The 17,793-nt window shown below is 42.2% G+C and overlaps 5 protein-coding genes across 6 annotated transcripts; 2 read left to right on the top strand and 3 right to left on the bottom strand.

The window, feature by feature from the left end:
• The first annotated feature begins 65 nt into the window (after window positions 1–65).
• On the top strand, window positions 66–1,895 carry LOC135331496 (BTB/POZ domain-containing protein KCTD5-like). Of its 2 annotated transcripts, none has more exons than XM_064526679.1 (5): window positions 66–363; window positions 470–661; window positions 965–1,069; window positions 1,301–1,423; window positions 1,654–1,895. In XM_064526679.1, exons 1-5 carry the CDS (start codon window positions 100–102, stop codon window positions 1,684–1,686), a joined length of 717 nt encoding a protein of 238 aa, XP_064382749.1. In that variant the 5' UTR covers window positions 66–99; the 3' UTR covers window positions 1,687–1,895. The 2 variants fall into 2 exon arrangements, with proteins under 2 accessions (XP_064382749.1, XP_064382750.1); XM_064526680.1 differs by having other exon boundaries at window positions 470–652.
• Window positions 1,860–5,925, bottom strand: LOC135331495 (transcription factor E2F6-like). The gene is made up of 6 exons (XM_064526678.1): window positions 5,637–5,925; window positions 5,448–5,550; window positions 5,171–5,381; window positions 3,622–3,768; window positions 3,234–3,342; window positions 1,860–2,611 (listed from the first exon to the last, which is right to left on the bottom strand). Exons 1-6 carry the CDS (start codon window positions 5,781–5,783, stop codon window positions 2,087–2,089), a joined length of 1,242 nt encoding a protein of 413 aa, XP_064382748.1. The 5' UTR covers window positions 5,784–5,925; the 3' UTR covers window positions 1,860–2,086.
• Window positions 5,926–6,560: 635 nt separating this feature from the next.
• Window positions 6,561–9,329, bottom strand: LOC135331499 (uncharacterized). The gene is made up of 4 exons (XM_064526684.1): window positions 9,216–9,329; window positions 8,341–8,726; window positions 7,987–8,211; window positions 6,561–7,820 (listed from the first exon to the last, which is right to left on the bottom strand). Exons 2-4 carry the CDS (start codon window positions 8,683–8,685, stop codon window positions 6,714–6,716), a joined length of 1,677 nt encoding a protein of 558 aa, XP_064382754.1. The 5' UTR covers window positions 8,686–8,726; window positions 9,216–9,329; the 3' UTR covers window positions 6,561–6,713.
• Window positions 9,330–9,352: 23 nt separating this feature from the next.
• LOC135331498 (uncharacterized) lies at window positions 9,353–12,826 on the bottom strand. Its single transcript, XM_064526683.1, has 4 exons — window positions 12,685–12,826; window positions 11,502–11,883; window positions 10,888–11,115; window positions 9,353–10,651 (listed from the first exon to the last, which is right to left on the bottom strand). Exons 2-4 carry the CDS (start codon window positions 11,850–11,852, stop codon window positions 9,536–9,538), a joined length of 1,695 nt encoding a protein of 564 aa, XP_064382753.1. The 5' UTR covers window positions 11,853–11,883; window positions 12,685–12,826; the 3' UTR covers window positions 9,353–9,535.
• Window positions 12,827–12,931: 105 nt separating this feature from the next.
• On the top strand, window positions 12,932–17,516 carry LOC135331991 (uncharacterized). The gene is made up of 7 exons (XM_064527299.1): window positions 12,932–14,535; window positions 14,654–14,801; window positions 14,922–15,040; window positions 15,222–15,407; window positions 15,603–16,890; window positions 17,060–17,147; window positions 17,290–17,516. Exons 1-7 carry the CDS (start codon window positions 13,039–13,041, stop codon window positions 17,432–17,434), a joined length of 3,471 nt encoding a protein of 1,156 aa, XP_064383369.1. The 5' UTR covers window positions 12,932–13,038; the 3' UTR covers window positions 17,435–17,516.
• The last annotated feature ends 277 nt before the right edge of the window (window positions 17,517–17,793 follow it).

A 17,793-nucleotide genomic window follows, 5' to 3' on the forward strand; every position in this document is an offset into this window, starting at 1 on the left:
ATAACGAAAGAAGGAACTGTAAACACAAGCTAAACAAGATGGGCGTGACCCGTTTTTCCAAGAAGGGACGGGCCACGCCTATCTATAGACAAACGTAACATGGCCACGAGCACAAAGTCGAAGGCAGCAGCTCCCACTCTGCACACTAACGGATCTCCAACTAAGAATAGAGGTCATTCTGAAGACATGTCAACGGCTGATATGATCACGACTGCAGCAGAGCAGGCACTCCCTAGGGACGAATGGGTGAAGATAAACATAGGAGGGACCACATTCCTCACTACAAAGACCACTCTGTGTAGAGAGAAGGGAAGCTTCTTGGCCAGGCTCTGTCAGAATGACCAAGACCTACCATCAGTCAAAGTGAATTTAAATCCTCTAATCCATAAGTGTCTGTACTGCTAAAATTAGCGCATCATTTTCGTTTGCTATACTTTTTGTCAGGCTTAAGCAATTGTACTTCCCCCAGGACGAGAATGGTGCGTATCTGATTGACAGAGACCCTCGCTATTTCCCTCCCATCCTCAACTACCTAAGACACGGACGACTCATCATAGACAGTGGTCTGGCCGAGGAGGGCGTGCTGGAAGAGGCGGAGTTTTATAACCTCTCATCCCTTGTCTCTCTCGTCAAAGACAAGCTCACTAAAAAGGCACAGCCGGTGTGGATTTTAGTATGCTTGTGCATGTACTACTACTAGGTCCAAGCTAGCATTGATTTATTGAGTACATATCGTCATGGCTTGGATGTTTCACTTGCCTTTACCTTTACACAATATTGATGTATCAATATGAGGAAGGTTAATTTCAACAGCGAAACATTTTATAGGCTGTGTATGTTTATTGCAGCTTGTTGATAATTAGCTTAATTGCTTACAGTGAGTGGTTTTAATTAGTGTGTTAATGTCACCTTTGTTTTAGGCAAACTCTGCCCCTCTTCTAATGTGTAGTCTCACTACTCACAGGTGTTCAAGGATAACTCTACGAGTGTGTACAGAGTCCTCCATTGTCAGGAGGGGGAGCTCACCCATACACTGGCCACTCTCACAGATGGATGGAAGATGAGTCAGGTATGAATGCGTAGAGAGAACTGTGTGCTTACCCACAGTGTACATAAGCCCCAGATATGTGCCCAAACTCCCTGTATTGTATAGACTTCTTTGATCTAACTTCGACTCTATTGACACAAACACTTCAATTTATAGTATCCTTTCTAATGATCACAATCTTACACAATACAATAGGTGTTCTCCATTGTTGCTTTGTGTGATACTTAACAAAGCTCTTTGTTCATGCCACAGCTGGTGAACATTGGATCCCAGTACTCGTACAGCAGTGATGACCAATCAGAGTTTCTGGTGATAGTCTCCAAGGAGTTTGACGAGACACCTTGTAGTCCTTCAGAACCAACCAACAAGCAAAAGGTACCTCCATTACAAATAAGGCAACCTAGGACCTAAGTTTACTAAGAAATTGAAATTTAGCAGTACATACAAGTACATGTATCAGTGACTTTTGATTACTTGTGTCACATGTCTTTAATGTTTTTAATTCTACAAACATACTCTACAAACATACAATCCATTAAAATATTCACGATTAATTGTCTTTTTACATGAATGACAGATCATTCTGTTTATTGCCTCCCCTGCAGACCTTACAGCAACACGGGCTAAGAGGACCTTGAAAACCTTAAAAGTCAACCAAACCAATTGAAAATTCTCCTTAATAACAATTACTTAATTGTGTGTGATCAGCTGACTAGGGCGTACGTTTGTTGTAATCACATATATTATTATTATGATTCTCTTTCCCTTTTAATTTGTACACTATGTGTTATTCATTTCACTGTTGACAAGATCATCTCTAACAAATAATTATTATTTTTAACAAGAAGAGACAGTATGGGACAACGATGATATAACAATACTGTAATAATTATATACTGTTCTGTTAATTCAAGGGGATGGGGGTTACTGAAATAAAATCGATCATCGTGCACGTATAATTATTATGGTTGTATATAATTAATACACCATACGGAGTTCACATGGATGTGCTAAATAAGAGACATAAATTGATCGGTACTAGGACACTAAGTCGAATAGTTCGTGTATACCCTCTGTAGCATCGTCTAGAGCAAACGAGAAGTCATCATCATGAATGTGAAGGGGTGGGTTGAGGCTCTCGAAAGGAATCAAGTCGTCAGCTGACAGGAAGTGGTCACTATCCATTGGAACATGATTGTAACTGGCCATAAGCTCGTCCAGATCACTAGTCATGTCGGCTGCTGAATTTAGAGAAATGTCCAAATCATGCTGACTCTGCAGGGGCCCTCCACGTTCCATAGACACATTTATAGTGGGTGTGGTTTGACGATGTTGGATCACATGACCTCCGTAACTGCTGATATTGTTTCGTTGCATGGTTTCAGGTGTGTGAACAGTTACTTGTGCCGTGGAGAGTCTCATGGGAGTTGAGGTTTGATGAGAATCAGAGAAGAAATGACCAGAGGAGGAGGGTAATGGAGACTGCGGATAATCTTCCTCTGTTTCTGGGCACACCAGCACATCAATGGGTCCATTGCTGCTCTTCAAGTGCATCTGATAGCTCTATAGGAATGCATAAAAACACAAGTTAACAACCACAGTGTCTTCCCAAGTGCACACTTGCAGAAATTATCAACCAGAATCAAGGAATCAAGAGTGGGGCCAGCGTGTGGGGCAGCCTGCCTACACTGGTTTGTGGGATACCTCAGACCAATTCTTCACCACTAAAGATAGACTAGACACCAGTTGGAGGCATCTGCTTAGAACAATACTAAGGTGTATTCATATTAGTGTACTGGATGAATCTCTAGTTTTCTACACACCTACAGAGGCCCTTCTTCAAAGGCCCAGCTGTACATGTCAGCTGTTACTGGCCCACCTCTATAGATTTATTGACAGCTTTCTTTCCCATTACCCACCTACTAACTGTCAGCCAAGGTTTCCACTGCTTAAAGAGATGGTTCATAGAACTATAATTGGTGAATTGCTTTTTACAGTTGCCAAATCTCTAACCCCACATGTACATGTACTGTACCACCTAAAATGAAACACATGTACCTAATGCCGCTAATTAAACACACCCAAGTTTTCATTATGGCTTTGATTGTTTACCACAATAATCTCTACCTCTTCATTCCTACTGCCCATCAATTTAGTTTTTGTGTATACAGTCACACAAGCTTACCTCCTGCAGGTCACAGTTGAGGACAGTGTCTGGTGGAGCTTTGATGGCTAATATCGTCTTGTCATCAAATTCCTGAATGCTTCTTAGGTCTTTATATGTCACTGCCAATCTGGGTGACACGAGTCAAAGAGGACAACAGAGGAACTACATTACACACACATACATCTCAATAGAACAATGACACTTTGGGCCTAGAAGAAATTGATATGAGGTACCTCCAACAAAAGCTGCTAATTATGTGTACACACAGTTGGAGGTGGTTACTAGTGAAGAGATAGGTGGATAGAGTGACCTTTTGAGATAGCAGCATTAGCAGTACAACATGTAGTAGAGACAGTAGTAGTAGTTTCCCTCATGCTAAGTACAAATAATTATAGTGAAAGGATACTGCCAATTCTCCTGGTTCTCTGTGAGTAGACTGAGCTCCTGCTTGCAGAGGGTTATGAGCTGGTCCAAGTGAGCTTCAGTGCCTTCCTGGTGCTCCTTCCTCAGCTTGAGGTTGTGTATCTTGTAAATCTCCTCAGGATCCGAAGCCCTGTGTGCATGGAAGTATGAAATAATACTTAGTCTAATCTGCAAAGAACATCTCTGCACCAAAACCACTCGGTACGCCCCTACAATGCTCAAGCTGTAGAACTGACCACTTTGACTAATCTGCGACCTTCCTAAAGAGGCTGCTTTCCTGCATTCTACAGATAGGTTTCACTGTACATAGTTAATGATTTTCAAAAGGGACAAGTTTCAGTGTTGTCCACGCTAGTGCCCTAAGGGGTGCCAACCATGAAACCACTTGTTGTAGGTGGATCAAAAGCTGTGGGAGACCATGTAAATTGCACAGGTCATTGTATCAACCAATGGGGAAGATTTCCTAGATGACCCTTATCACATTACACACACGGCTAGGACACTCACTGTAAATACACTCACTGTAAATACAGAGGGTTACACAAAAGACAGTGAATATACAGCACACCCCACACCCCCATTCGTTGTTATAATTATACTTAGTAATACCAGAACACACCATGTAATTGATTTTCTCAGTAAAATCTACTCTTCATTAAATTCACAGACTAGTTGAACTCTATTCTTTGCGTGTAATCTATCTGTGAATAATTCTCCAGGGAAGACTGGGTGGGCTACATTTGCTCCTCCATGAATTTGGCTCAAGTGCTAGTAAAGAAGTGGCCCACAGATCACTATCAATTAAGTCAGCCACAATAATGGGTCAGTACATGCCAAAACAGCTGATTGCTGAGAACACAATGACCAAATGGCTTCACATTTTCCTGTAGCACTTCTAGCAGCAAACCAACACCATGACTACACATACATACATGTAGCCGTATTGCGGTAAGCACATGAAGTTTACTTACTATAGTCTCAAGTCCAATACAAAGTGTTCCACTCAGTTGTGGTTTATTTTTAAAGGCCGGCCAATAAGGCTACTTAGGCTACACGTGCTATATCCGAAGAATCAACATAGCTAGATTCTTACCAGGGGACTATGAGTAAAAAGCAATCATCCACACTTAAGCCCTTCACACTTAAGCTTTACAAGGGAACTTAATACACGTAAGAAATTCTACGTAGCTTGTGTGTAAAGAATACTGTTTTGTGTCAAACAATATACTAGCCACAAAACCCTCTAACTCTCTTCCCAACAATAACTCCCTCTTAACACACTATGCACTGATCAAATAATGACACCACCAATTACACTGAAAGGTTCAAGTTTCCATACTTGCTTTATTTTCTCAAACCAAAATTATGAAGTGAGTTACTTGCACAGGTGAGTCCTATGGGAGTATCGAGTATACATACACACGACTGTACACATGTAGAGGATATGCTACTTGTGTAACACATGTGTACAGAGTAGCCACAAGTTGAAGTATGAAAATGAAAAGGAGTATAAAAACACACTGTAAACTCACTTCCATTTGATGTGATTCTTGGATGCCTTAGAGATCAGTCCCACTCCTTCCAGTACATTCGTTATATCGTAGATCCTTCTCTTTTGAACGCTCAGAGTTTCGGCAGCCTCGTTGAGATCCAGGACTCCGTCAGGTGATGCATGCAGGAGCTCGCAAAACCTCTTTGTCAGGGACCCAAGAGATGTCTCAGTCCTTCGCTCTGACGGGGACTCTGTGTGTGTTAATAAGATCACAGATCACAATGAGTAGACAAGCCCCAAAGGGTGGACTGACTTACTGAGATCATCACTGACTGTAGAGCTTACAGAACTGAGTCTTCGTCGTGTAGACTTGGGCAAAGCACTGCCACAGGGACTGCTCATTTCTAGTTTCCTTTTCACCTGTATTGGAACACACATAGCCTGTCATAGGTCTATATTATGAACATCAAAACATAGTCTAGCTACTGTCAGATATTGAGAACTACCTGTGATCCATTCATTTTAGTCTTAGAGTCCATGGGGGTGTATTTACTTTCAACAGACGACCGACTAGCTGGTGTTGTCAACACTGATTGTACCTGCAGCTGCTCTCTCTTAACTACTGGTACAGATTTGTTTAGGTTGTTAGACATCACTAGCACTGCACTGTGAGGGCACCAAGACTATGGCTGACAGTGGTACAAGACTGCACTGATCACTGACGGCTACCTCGTCGGTATAGCATATTCACACCATAGGGGGAGTTGATAGTTAGTGTCTACGGATATGAGTGCATAGAGATGATTCATTGATAACCCACCAAAAATGTGTTAATTAATTTGTTTTTTTATCTTTCTAGGTAAGAAAACTAGAAGCATAAGAAGCTAAGAAAGCAAGAAAATATAAGCCTAATTTTCTAGCCACTAACTTAGCTGTATTTTTTGGCGTACACAGATTGAAAACAATAAACATTTCACCAATTCTAAAAAATACACACAGAATGATTGACCCTGCCTACTTTCATTTCCTGCCAACTTTAAATTTCCCGGCAAATCACCGATTGTCTCTTTACTCTACATTCTAATTACACGAATAATGAAGCCACTACAAAGAGCTGGAGATGCTTTGGGAAGACACTATCTTTCCTCTGCTACTCATGCTTCTGCTGCTGTTCAAAGTGGAAAGAGGAGATTTGCAGGGAGTGGGAAGAGACTAGAAGCATGCAGTAAAGAGGAAAGTGATGTACACTCAAAGGCCAGCAGTCAATGATTTTCTTTCTTTCTGCAGGCCGCACGTTATGGAAGATGCGTATCCAATGCAAGAGACCTCAAGCAATACGACTGTCAAGAACAATTTGAGACATTTTATCGATGTATAAAACAGTTTAATTAGTACTATATACAGGGTAATGCGTATGTACGTGTTTAAACTTGTACAACATCAATAATTATATCAAAGACATTATGGTAAAATTGATTCAATATAAATAAATAATACAACCTACAGATCTACTACTGTAAATCTCACACAATTCAACTGAAACAATAACACAAAATTTGTATTATTATATGATCGTCCATTAATTAATCGACTGCACCATAGCCACTCACGGATGTGATAGACAACAACATACTGCGATTGCCCTGTGAATGGCTTTTCTTTGATTTCCTTCGAAGGCACGACAAGGCAAAAATTTCTCCTTTCTCAAAATGCTCTTGAATCTCCTCAAGTGATCGACCTTTGGTTTCTGGTACAAAAAGAAGCACAAATATAATACTCCCAAACATGACAACAGCAAAAAATAACCAAGCACATTCAGTGGTGATTGCCTTTTGAATATCTTGAAAAGCAAGGGCTACAATCGATGCGAAAGTCCAGTTGACAAGGGTAGCAATACTTCCTGCCAGGGTGAGAACACGATTTGGTAGAAGTTCAGACATCATTGACCACGGAATTGGGCCCCAGGCGAGGGAGAAACTTGCAATAAAGAAAACCATGCCAACTATACCCAATGGTCCTATTGGATCATCATTCCTGTTAAGTGCAAAAAAGAAACCAGAGAACATTAAACTGCTCACAGCCATTCCCAATCCACTGGCAAGTAACAGAACTCTCCTGCCCAGGAAATCAACGAGAATAACAGCAACAAGAGTAGCAATGATCTGTGTAGCTCCAACAGCTCCCAATGCAATGATATTTGCAGTTTCAGTATCGAACTTCATCGATTTCAAAATTGGAGCAGCAAAAAAAATCGCTGCATTGATGCCACTGAACTGTTGGAAGAACATTAGGAACAACACAATGATGAAAGGAAAGTACACCGACCGATTCTTAAACTCGTTAAATTGTTCTTTTACAGAGTACGTCTTCCTAACAGCATGTCGCGTGCGATCAATCTCCTCAGTGATGTTTGCATTTGGTCCACGGAGAATTTTCAAAACATGGATTCCTTGAAACTCATCACCTTTGCTGAAGAGCCATCGAGGTGTTTCGTACGTGAAGAGCATCAATACTTCAAACACAAATATCAGAAGAGCCACACTCAAAGCCACAACCCAGTAGGGTACAGGGTAACCGCTGAAGGATACCCCAAACAATTCAGCAATGAAGATACCAATGGTGACAAACAGCTGATTACAGTTCCCAAACAGTCCCCTCAGTTTAGCTGAAGCAATTTCAGAGATGTACACCTGCATGAGAATACATTGCTATAGTAACAAGAGCAAGGACTTGATATAGAGGATTCTCTGAAGACAAATTTTGTTAGTCAGATAATAGTTGCTGTTGAACAGTAGTGTCATTAATGTATACTTCATGTCCATGTTGTGAAAGCTAACAAATACAAACTTAACTCACTGAGATTCCAAAGACTGCCCAGCCTACAGCAACACCAGTCAGGAATCGTCCAATGAAGAGTACAGCTAAAAACGCAGAATACTGGAAGTGTTGAGCATTAGCGATGAGCACCCATCCAATGACCGATGGCAGTCCACTGAGCATCAGAGTAGCCTTTCGTCCAAACTTTTCAGACAAGGGCCAAGCAATAGGACCACCAAAGATGGCACCAACCGCACTGAATCCCTATAACAGAACCAAAGGTAGCGAATTAACATGACGAGTAACATACTAGAGCTCGGTAAGAGATGTTCTATTGCTGAGATATAATAGTCAAACAGATGTGCGACTGTACTTCACTTGCTAAAAACTTACACCAAACAAGCTGACTATTCGAAGTTCTGGATCAATATAGTGGCCAGGGTCGTGCAGTTTTGTATGATTGGAGCCAAGCTGGGACAGAGTTGGTGAGGAGTACCCGATGACGATTCCATTGACAATAGCAGCAATACAAGCAATGATGGAGCACATAGCCACTGCCCACACTCTCTCCCCACTGGAGGGGTTGACAATTGACTGGATCACGGAAGGTGCAGACCTCCCGGAGCTCTCAACATTGGATCCCTCCAGGTCAATACTCTCATTGATGCCATAGCTTGGAGAGTGCCCTGTGCCAGGCAACAAGGCACCGGAGTCTTGAGAGTCCCGTCTTTGTGACATGATTTTGGTAGATATTGGTAGATGTTAGAATGATCTAGGACCTGCAGAGAAGAAGACATTGTCGATCTACACATGGTGTGATCAAAGTGATTGTAAATAAATCATGTGAGCGGATGTGAGAATATGGAACAGATATTTAGCAGCTGAAATAACAAGAACTACAATGCACACAAGCACACTGACAGTGCACGAGATAACAGTTTGCACTGCAGGATGCCGAACTGCCACTGGTATTAAATATATAAGAATCTTTATGAGATTCTCGCTGACCTACAGTAGTCCACAGCATAAAACATACGAATTACTTTACTTTCAGTATTGAAACATAAATTGTATGGAGTCTGTACCTCTGAATAACATAACAATATTATATATAAAGGCGATCAACTACAATACAATGTTTATCTATCCAATGACAAGCCCAAAACACATAATTTATAGACTCACTGCATGCATGGAGCAGCTTTATATATCTATCTACAGCCACCAAATAGGTATACACACACAAGCTACACTATCAAATCACTTACTTAATTGGTGAACCTCTAGCTAGTTTTGTTCATCAGCAGGCTAGGATTTACACTGATGTCTTGGTTCTAGATCATCTGGACAGGGAGCGTTTCTGCTTTTACCTCACTTTCAGTCTTGACCTCGAAGTTCACAATAGTACAATCCCCTTTTCATGAGGAATTTAAGTAGACACATTGAAGCAATACATAAAAATAAAACTTACAAGAGATCTAGATCTATAATATATAATTATGTAGTCCAACCTATACCGCACATAATAAGCTATCAACATTACACACAATCGTACGTTTTTACACTTGGTGGTTCAGTTTGTTTACTATTAATTAGCTGTTCCATAGCCACTCACGGATGTGACAGACAACCTGCTGTTGTGATCACTCTGAACATGAACTGCATTGGATCTCCTTCGAAGGCACGACAAAGCAAAAATTTCTCCTTTCTCAAAGTGCTCTTGAATCTCCTCAAGTGATCGACCTTTGGTTTCCGGTACAAAAAGAAGCACAAATATGATACTTCCAAACATGACAACAGCAAACGATAACCAAGCATACTGTGGAGTGATTGCCTTTTGATAATCTTGAAAAGCAACCGTTACAATCGATGCGAAAGTCCAGTTGACAAGAGTAGCAATACTTCCTGCTAGGGAGCGAACACGATTTGGTAGAAGTTCAGACATCATTGACCACGGAAGTGGGCCCCAGGCGAGGGAGAAACTTGCAATAAAGAAAACCATGCCAACTATACCCAACGGTCCTATTGTCTTACCATTCACATGATATATGTTGAGTGCAATAAAGAAGGCAGAGAACATCAAACTGCTCACGGCCATTCCGAATCCGCTGGCAAGTAACAGAACTCTCCTGCCCAGGAAATCAACGAGAATAACAGCAACAAGAGTAGCAATGATCTGTGTAGCTCCAACAGCTCCCAATGCAATGATGTTTGCAGTAGGAGAATCGAAGTCCATCTTTTCCAAAATTGGAGCAGCAAAGAAAACGGCTGCATTGATGCCACTGAACTGTTGGAAGAACATTAGGAACAGTGCAATGATGAAAGGGAAGTACACCGACCGATTCTTAAACTCAATAAATTGTTCTCTCAGAGAGTATGTCTTCCTAAGAGCATGTCGTGTGCGATCAATCTCCTTAGTGATGTTTGCATTTGGTCCACGGAGAATTTTCAAAACATGGATTCCTTGAAACTCATCACCTTTGCTGAAAAGCCATCGAGGTGTTTCGTACGTGAAGAGCATCAATACTTCAAACACAAAGATCAAAAAAGCCACACCCAAAGCCACCATCCAGTAGGGTACAATGTAATCGTTGAAGGATATCCCAAACAAATCAGCAATGAAGACACCAATGGTGATAAACAGTTGATTACAGTTCCCAAACAGTCCCCTCAGTTTAGCTGAAGCAATTTCAGAGATGTACACCTGCACGAGAAAACATTGCTATAGTAACAAGAGCAAAGACTTGCTACATTAAGACATTAAGACATTCTGCAATAAAATGATTGCTCAGACAGAAAATGCCTAATGCAAAAAGATTCATGTAGATGGGGGTAGGGGGCTCACTACAAGCTTTTGGACAAATGGAACCCAAGTTAAGGAAGGTATCTGTGCAGGAGTACGTCATTAATCCATTATGTCCATTTTGTAAAAGTACTCACCGAGATTGCAAAGATTGACCAGCCTACAGCAACCCCAGTCAGGAATCGTCCAATGAGAAGCATAGCCACAAACCCTGCACGCTGTTCTAACAGATGAGCATTAGCGATGAGCACCCATCCAATGACCGATGGCAGTCCACTGAGCATCAGAGTAGCCTGTCGTCCAAACTTTTCAGACAAGGGCCAAGCAATAGGACCACCGAAGATGGCACCAATTGCACTGCATGCCTATAACAGAACCAGAGGTAGCAATAATTATGTAGTCACTGAGTGTAAAATGACATGACGGTATTTCAACAAAGATTATACTAGCACAGCCATACTAGCATTGTTGTGCTATATTGGTCTAACGAACAACCAAGCAATTTCTTTTGATGTGTGACTACAACAGATTACTGTTATACTACCGTATAGCGGGTGGGGGGCAAAATATTCGTAGTTGAGAAATATTTTAGTGGATCTTATTTTCGTGGTTGCTGCTTGCACTGCAGGTAAAGCATTCGCAGGTAAAATATTTGTGGTCCAGTGTTCAACCACGAAAACCACTGCCCCCAGATAATTACCTATACGGTAGTCATGTAAGTATGACACAGATAATGTGACTAAAAACTCACAGCGAACATGCTGGCAATGGTACTTTCTTGATCAATATAGTGGCCATGGTCGTGCAGTCTTGTATCATTGATGCTAAGCTGGGACAGAGTTGGTGAGGAGTACCCGATGACGATTCCATTGACAATAGCAGCAATACAAGCAATGATGGAGCACATAGCCACTGCCCACACTCTCTCCCCACTGGAGGGGTTGACAATTGACTGGATCACGGAAGGTGCAGACCTCCCGGAACTGTCAACATTGGATCTACTCAAGTCAGCGCTCTCATTGATGCCATAGCCTGGAGAGTGCCCTTTGCCAGGCAACAAGGCATCAGAGCCTTGGAACTGTGAATCCCTTTTCAGTGACATGGTTTTGGTAGATGTTAGAATGATCTAGGACCTGCAGGAAAGGAGACACATTGTCTACACATGGTGTGATCAATAGACAAAAGTGATTGTGTATATAAAGACACAATGAGCATTAAAAATAACTAAAACTACAATGCGCAAGCACACTGATGGGATGAAATACCGTATATAGGGTATATTTCGAGGGTATAAATGTTTGCGGTTTTCGCGGATTAAGCATGTACCGCGAACATTTATAAATGCGAATTTAATATCACATGCTGCAAAAAGGCTGCTATTCCACGAAAATTAAATCCGCAAAACGGCATTTCCGCTAAAATTTATACCCTCGAAATATACCCGCTATACGGTAATAATACTCAGAGCGTTAATGGTACTACAATTCATTACAGGAAAAATGTTATTTGTAGTAATTATTTGAGTGGCACTTTAACAGGGGGCAAAATATTCGTGGTTTTCATGGTTAAAGCTCTGCCCATGAATATTTTACCCACGAATGAAGTGACCTTGCCTAACTTTATCTGCAGTGTAAGCAACAACCAAGAAAATATTATCTACGAAGTGACTAAATATTGCTCAACAAATGTTTTGTCCTCCGAAAATTAAAATTACCTGCTATACGGTACTGGTATATATACGCACTGAGCCAGTTAACTTATTAGACCACACAAAAAATGTTGCAGTTGTACTCGCCAATAAAGCACGACTCAGGGCTATAGCCACATCATGTAGCAGGTACTACATGCACCTACAAATAGGCCTACATGTGTAAACGTTAAACATGCACAGCAAACAACCTGAGGTGTCACAACTCGAGAACCAGTTAACTTACCTAGAGTTGGAGCCTCTTACAGTCTTTTTAGTACCACACTGGCCAGCCACCTAGTGTTCTGTGCTTCCGGCCTGGCCTTCAAGAGGAAAGGTTTCTGCTCTGACTTCAATGTGATTATTGTCCTAGATGGGCGTAGTGCAGTGCAGTGCAAGGGCGTAGTGGGGTAAGCTTGTCACATGCTCTGGATCACAGCCACGCCCCTTGTTCTTCCGTGAAGGGGCGTGGCTTGTTACACTTGAAGCCAGCAAGCTACCACCAGTACAGTGCTAGTGCTACGTGCAGTGGCTGCCCAGCTAGCTAGCTGGCTAGAACAGTGTCCATTTAGCAAGCAAGATCGACATCCTGAAAAGCAATATGCAGAAGTGGTTGGTGGATCTGAAGTTGCCTAACTACAGTAGGCTGTGGGGAACACTTGTCGTGTTGTGTGGACTCTTTGTATTTGTCTCCTGCATCCTGTTTGGACTAGTACATGCTCTCCTCCTTTGCATCCTATTTGCATTAGTGTACTCCATTGTTTGTTTCATCTGTTACCATCCAGACGGGAAGTATTTGAGAGATAAAATTGACGGATATTACGAATCTCTGTTCATTTGTACCCTCGGCTATGTTCACAGAACCAGCTCGAAACCACAACATGAAATTCCATTGAAAAGCTCGGAAAAACCGACCGAAAAAGTACAAGCCTCTAAAGCAATCCACAGAGAAGCTCAGAAGATTATTCAACTCATAATGCGTGATTTTATTCATTCGTGGTACGGAAATGTCACAAGCGACTTGGAATTTCCGGACGATGTCCAAAAACTGTTAGAGCATGTTGCTTTGGAAACAAACATTCGTATGCAAAAAATCGATTTAGAGGAAGTAATCACTGAAATTACTACACTCGTCATTCCGTACTTAGAAACTGTCAACAAGTCTGGTACGCGAAAGTACAATAACATTGAAGTCTTTGATGTAAATTCTGAATCGTGTTTAAGAGCTTTTGAATGTGATGACGTTGTATCCCATCGTGCACTCAACTCTCGTGAGCTGGAGCTAAAGTATTATCGACAAGCCCTTGATGCACTCATACAATGTGCCTTCCCTGACAACTATCAGAACTGTGATCTGGCTTGCACGTTTGTACGAGAACTGCTCCTTAAGAATATTATCGAGCCTTTGTTTGATTTGCTTTGCGACCCTGATTTTCTAATTTCGTCCATTCCTCTTATTCTGAAGAAAGCTTCTCTGGAGAAAGTGCAGAGGGAATCGGTTGAGATAAAACAAGAAAACGAAGAATTGGAAAGAAAATTGAGTCACGGAAGACTAATTTTGAAAATTAAAGGCTCTCCTGTCTCACAACGACGAAGATTTCAAACCCAGTCTGGACGATTTTGTGGTAGTGAACACTATTCCCTAACACCTGCCCCAGAAGTGCCTCGAGGCTCTCCTCCGATCCCAAGGAAATTTGACAAGCAAAGAGCTGCAACGTTAGCAAGTTTGCCCAATAAGAAGAGATCAACGTGGGCTTTCTCGACTGAGTCCTTTGAAACACCTCTCGCCCAAAGTATGGCCTCCTATAATGCAGGTAGTCCACAACTTGGTGTTGAGCCGGAAGCCTTCACAGCTAGCACTTACGGAATGCTGAATGGGAACAGTCCTCCTAAAGAAGGTGCTTCAGTGTCGCATCGTTCGTCTACTCTAACCCCAAATTGGAACGATCGGGCGGAGGCGAATGAACGGAGGATCAGTGAGGGAGATGATTCTGCCTGGGATGTGGTCGAGTATGAGAGAGGACCCATCTACTTTGATCGTCATGTCCGTGTGGTGAGTAGGAGTGGGAGTAGCAGTCATGTGGCTTACATCTTCAAGGTAAGTCCATCTCCTCTGTACAGGTACTACTCCGTAAGTGTGCCACTGATTCTACATTGTATTTAGTGAATTGCTCACTTATTCTGCTCCTATTATCCTCATGATTTATGTTCTGCAGTTCCCTAAGAGGCTTCTCAGTGAGAAAGAGTTGGAGGGACTGGGAATCAGTGACGGAGACACTCACTTGGAGGGAATGAAGAGATACAGTCAGTTTGACAAGTTCCACTCCTCTCTACTCAAAACACCCATGGCCACTCACCTTAAAGGTACATTGCAGTGCGTACATAAACTGCTTTCAATGGAGTCACTGTATACTCAACACTATTACTATGGTTATTGTAAATACGTACATGTGTGGAAGTGATCTTTGTCTTTATCACAAACAGGGATTTCTCTGCCTAGTAAACTGAGTTTCGCGAAGGTATTCTCCAAGTTCTCTCTAACCACTGACCCAGACCCTGTGGAGCTACAGGAGAGGATACAAGGGCTAGAGTCTTACCTTCAAGTGAGCACAAGTGCTGTACATGCATGCCTACACCATGTTACATGTATAAGAGCATGCTGTACATGTGATTGTATGCATGCATGTACATGTAGCCTTATTGTCCTACATTAGATGCATTTTCTGTTGATTGTACAATACTGAAAATGTTTCGTGTGCGCATACTGTATCTATTTTTTCGTAGGCTATCTCTGCCGTATCGAGCATTGCTGACAGTCCTCAGTTCCATGATTTCTTGATAAACGGGATAGAATCACTGAAACATTCAAATATTGTTAAACCTCAACCCAAAGCTGCCAAGAGAAAGTCTTTCTTGAGCCTGAGAAAAGGACCACATCTTCCATCCTTCAAAGAGGCAAAAAAAGCTGAGGTACATTCACTTGTATTTGCACAAACACACAGGCATGTCCTATAAATTAATGCCTATAGTGTGAAGCATCATTGGCTTTAGCATTATCTATATAAAAGAGGTGAATTTTTCTGGGTCACCTATTAGTACAACCAGTATTTATAATAATTTGTAACCCCCCCCCACACACACACACACACACATACATACATTCAGCGAATCCCCAAGCGGCCAGTAGAAACAGTCCTGAGTGCCTACCTGGACACAAACCTGCCCCTTCCCTCACACTCTCTACACACACTCCACAGCCTCAAAACCAACGCCTCTCAATCAAGCGAACCGACACTCGACCCTAAAACTAGCCTCTTCAGAAGTGGTGTGGACACAGAATCAATCACTCAGAATCTAGAGGCTGAAAGCAATGAGTCACCCACACAAGATCGTAGAGCTACAATTGTGAATGACACAGTAAACGATTCGCCATTGCAAATTCGAAAGGCTACACTCGTAAATAGAACAAGTGCCAACTCATCACCCACCCACCATCGAAGGGCTACCATGATAAGTACGGCAAGTACCGATTCACCACCTATCAACGGTCGAATATCCTCCCTTGGGAACGACTATGCTGTCATTGGTACACCCACCAACAGCTCTGTAGCTAGCAGTGGAGCATCATCAGAAGCAAGATATGTCCCTCTAGCAGACCTAGCAGCCACTCCCAAAGCTCCCGAATACATTCACCATTCGCCACACAAGCACAAGGCAAAGAGGGGCATTCCTCTACTGGACACCCGAGGTGATGGTGCTCCTGATACTGACACGGATCAAAGCAGCGTTGCAAGCTTCGGTTGGATAACAATGGAGGATGAGGAATTAGTCACTGTTGGTGGAAGCACAGCCTCTCTGTCCACGGGCAGTTTTGTAAGTGCTTATGAGCCGGAAATGGAAGAGCCAAAAATAGAAGCTGAATTACAAGTCAAGGAATCAATATCACCTGCGATTGTGGATACACAGATTCAAGAGCCTCCAAAATTGTCTAAATTCGATTTCATAAAAGCACGCTTGTCCAATTTGTTGTACTCATTTATCTTCTACATTACTTTAATCTACCACATGGTGCTAAAAGGGTCGACCCCAGTGACACGCGAAGTCTCCGCAAGCTTAGCACAAGAACACACACAAAGAATACCTCTTTCAAATGCAATACTTGCTCTAGGCTCTGAAGCATCACGTAGACACTGCCACGAGTTATGGGCCTGTCATGTGAACACACAGCTTGCTCTGCTGGTCCTAGTAGGTGGAGGAATGGAACGCTACATGTGGAAGGAATTTAAAGAAGTGGTGAACTCGAGTGATAACTGGTCTCGTGCCCTTTACCATCTCAGACATACATTGTGGCCCCGAGGGAAGTTCATGAGGGGAGCCAGTCAGAGTCCCACGGAGGAGCGGAGGAAGGAGATGAGGGGAGAAGCTGTGGCTGTCATTAAGCAGTTCTTACCAAGTAAGTCACTTCATTGTGTGCATGTAAATCTCCCTAATTTTAGTTGTTGTATGGCTATAATTGTGAGTGTAACAAGTGTATAGTACTCTCCTAAAATACTCTAAGGGCCTAAAAAAAGAATTATTGGTGTATGAATAGCAGGTGAACATTTTTCATCTTGTCTTAACAGATTTTCTCCCTGCTATCATTGGGTCATCTGATTATGACAATGCTGTTAACCACGTTCTGGACTGTCTGCAGAACCCCAAAGTCACACGGTACATATTGTACATTTGCAGTGCTGTGTTTAATTTTAAGAGTCTAAATTGTATGCAGTCAGATAGATGCCATTCTAGCACTGTTGATGTGTGTGCTTTTGTATTAATTTGATTGACAGTAGTGTGTTTTTCTTTTGTGCAGGTACTTCGTGCTGCGTATTATTGATGTGATGCTAACAAAACTCATCCCTGAATTGAATAACAAAGACTTTCAGAAGCAGCTGGCACAGTTACGGACCTTGAACCCTCCCCCTAGGAACAGATTTAGTGTTGTTCGTCCCACATGAGTGGTGGTTATTTTTCTTGTTTGTCTACATATCCACTAAATGTCGTATCACTTTTTTTGAAACCATTCAGGTATTATGTATTATGATTGTGTTTTATATATGGTGTGTTTTAGACAAGTGGCTAAATGCAGTACGTTAGCCTGTGTAGAAAGGGTTAAAATGACCGTGAATCTCATTATAATTGCACCGTAGCTAGCCTAGGGGGCGGCTAATAAACGAATACGCTGTGTCGCACAGTCCAGCGAGTCCTGGCCCTGAGGAGCCCTGAGGAGTCCTGGGAGTCTGGAGAGTCCTGCAAGTCCTGCGAGTCCTGCGAGTCTGGAGAATCTGGAGAGTCCGGAGAGCCCTGAGAGTCCTGG

This window comes from Halichondria panicea, chromosome 2 (genome assembly GCF_963675165.1).
Source record: "Halichondria panicea chromosome 2, odHalPani1.1, whole genome shotgun sequence".
Classification (NCBI taxonomy): Eukaryota; Metazoa; Porifera; class Demospongiae; order Suberitida; family Halichondriidae; genus Halichondria; species Halichondria panicea.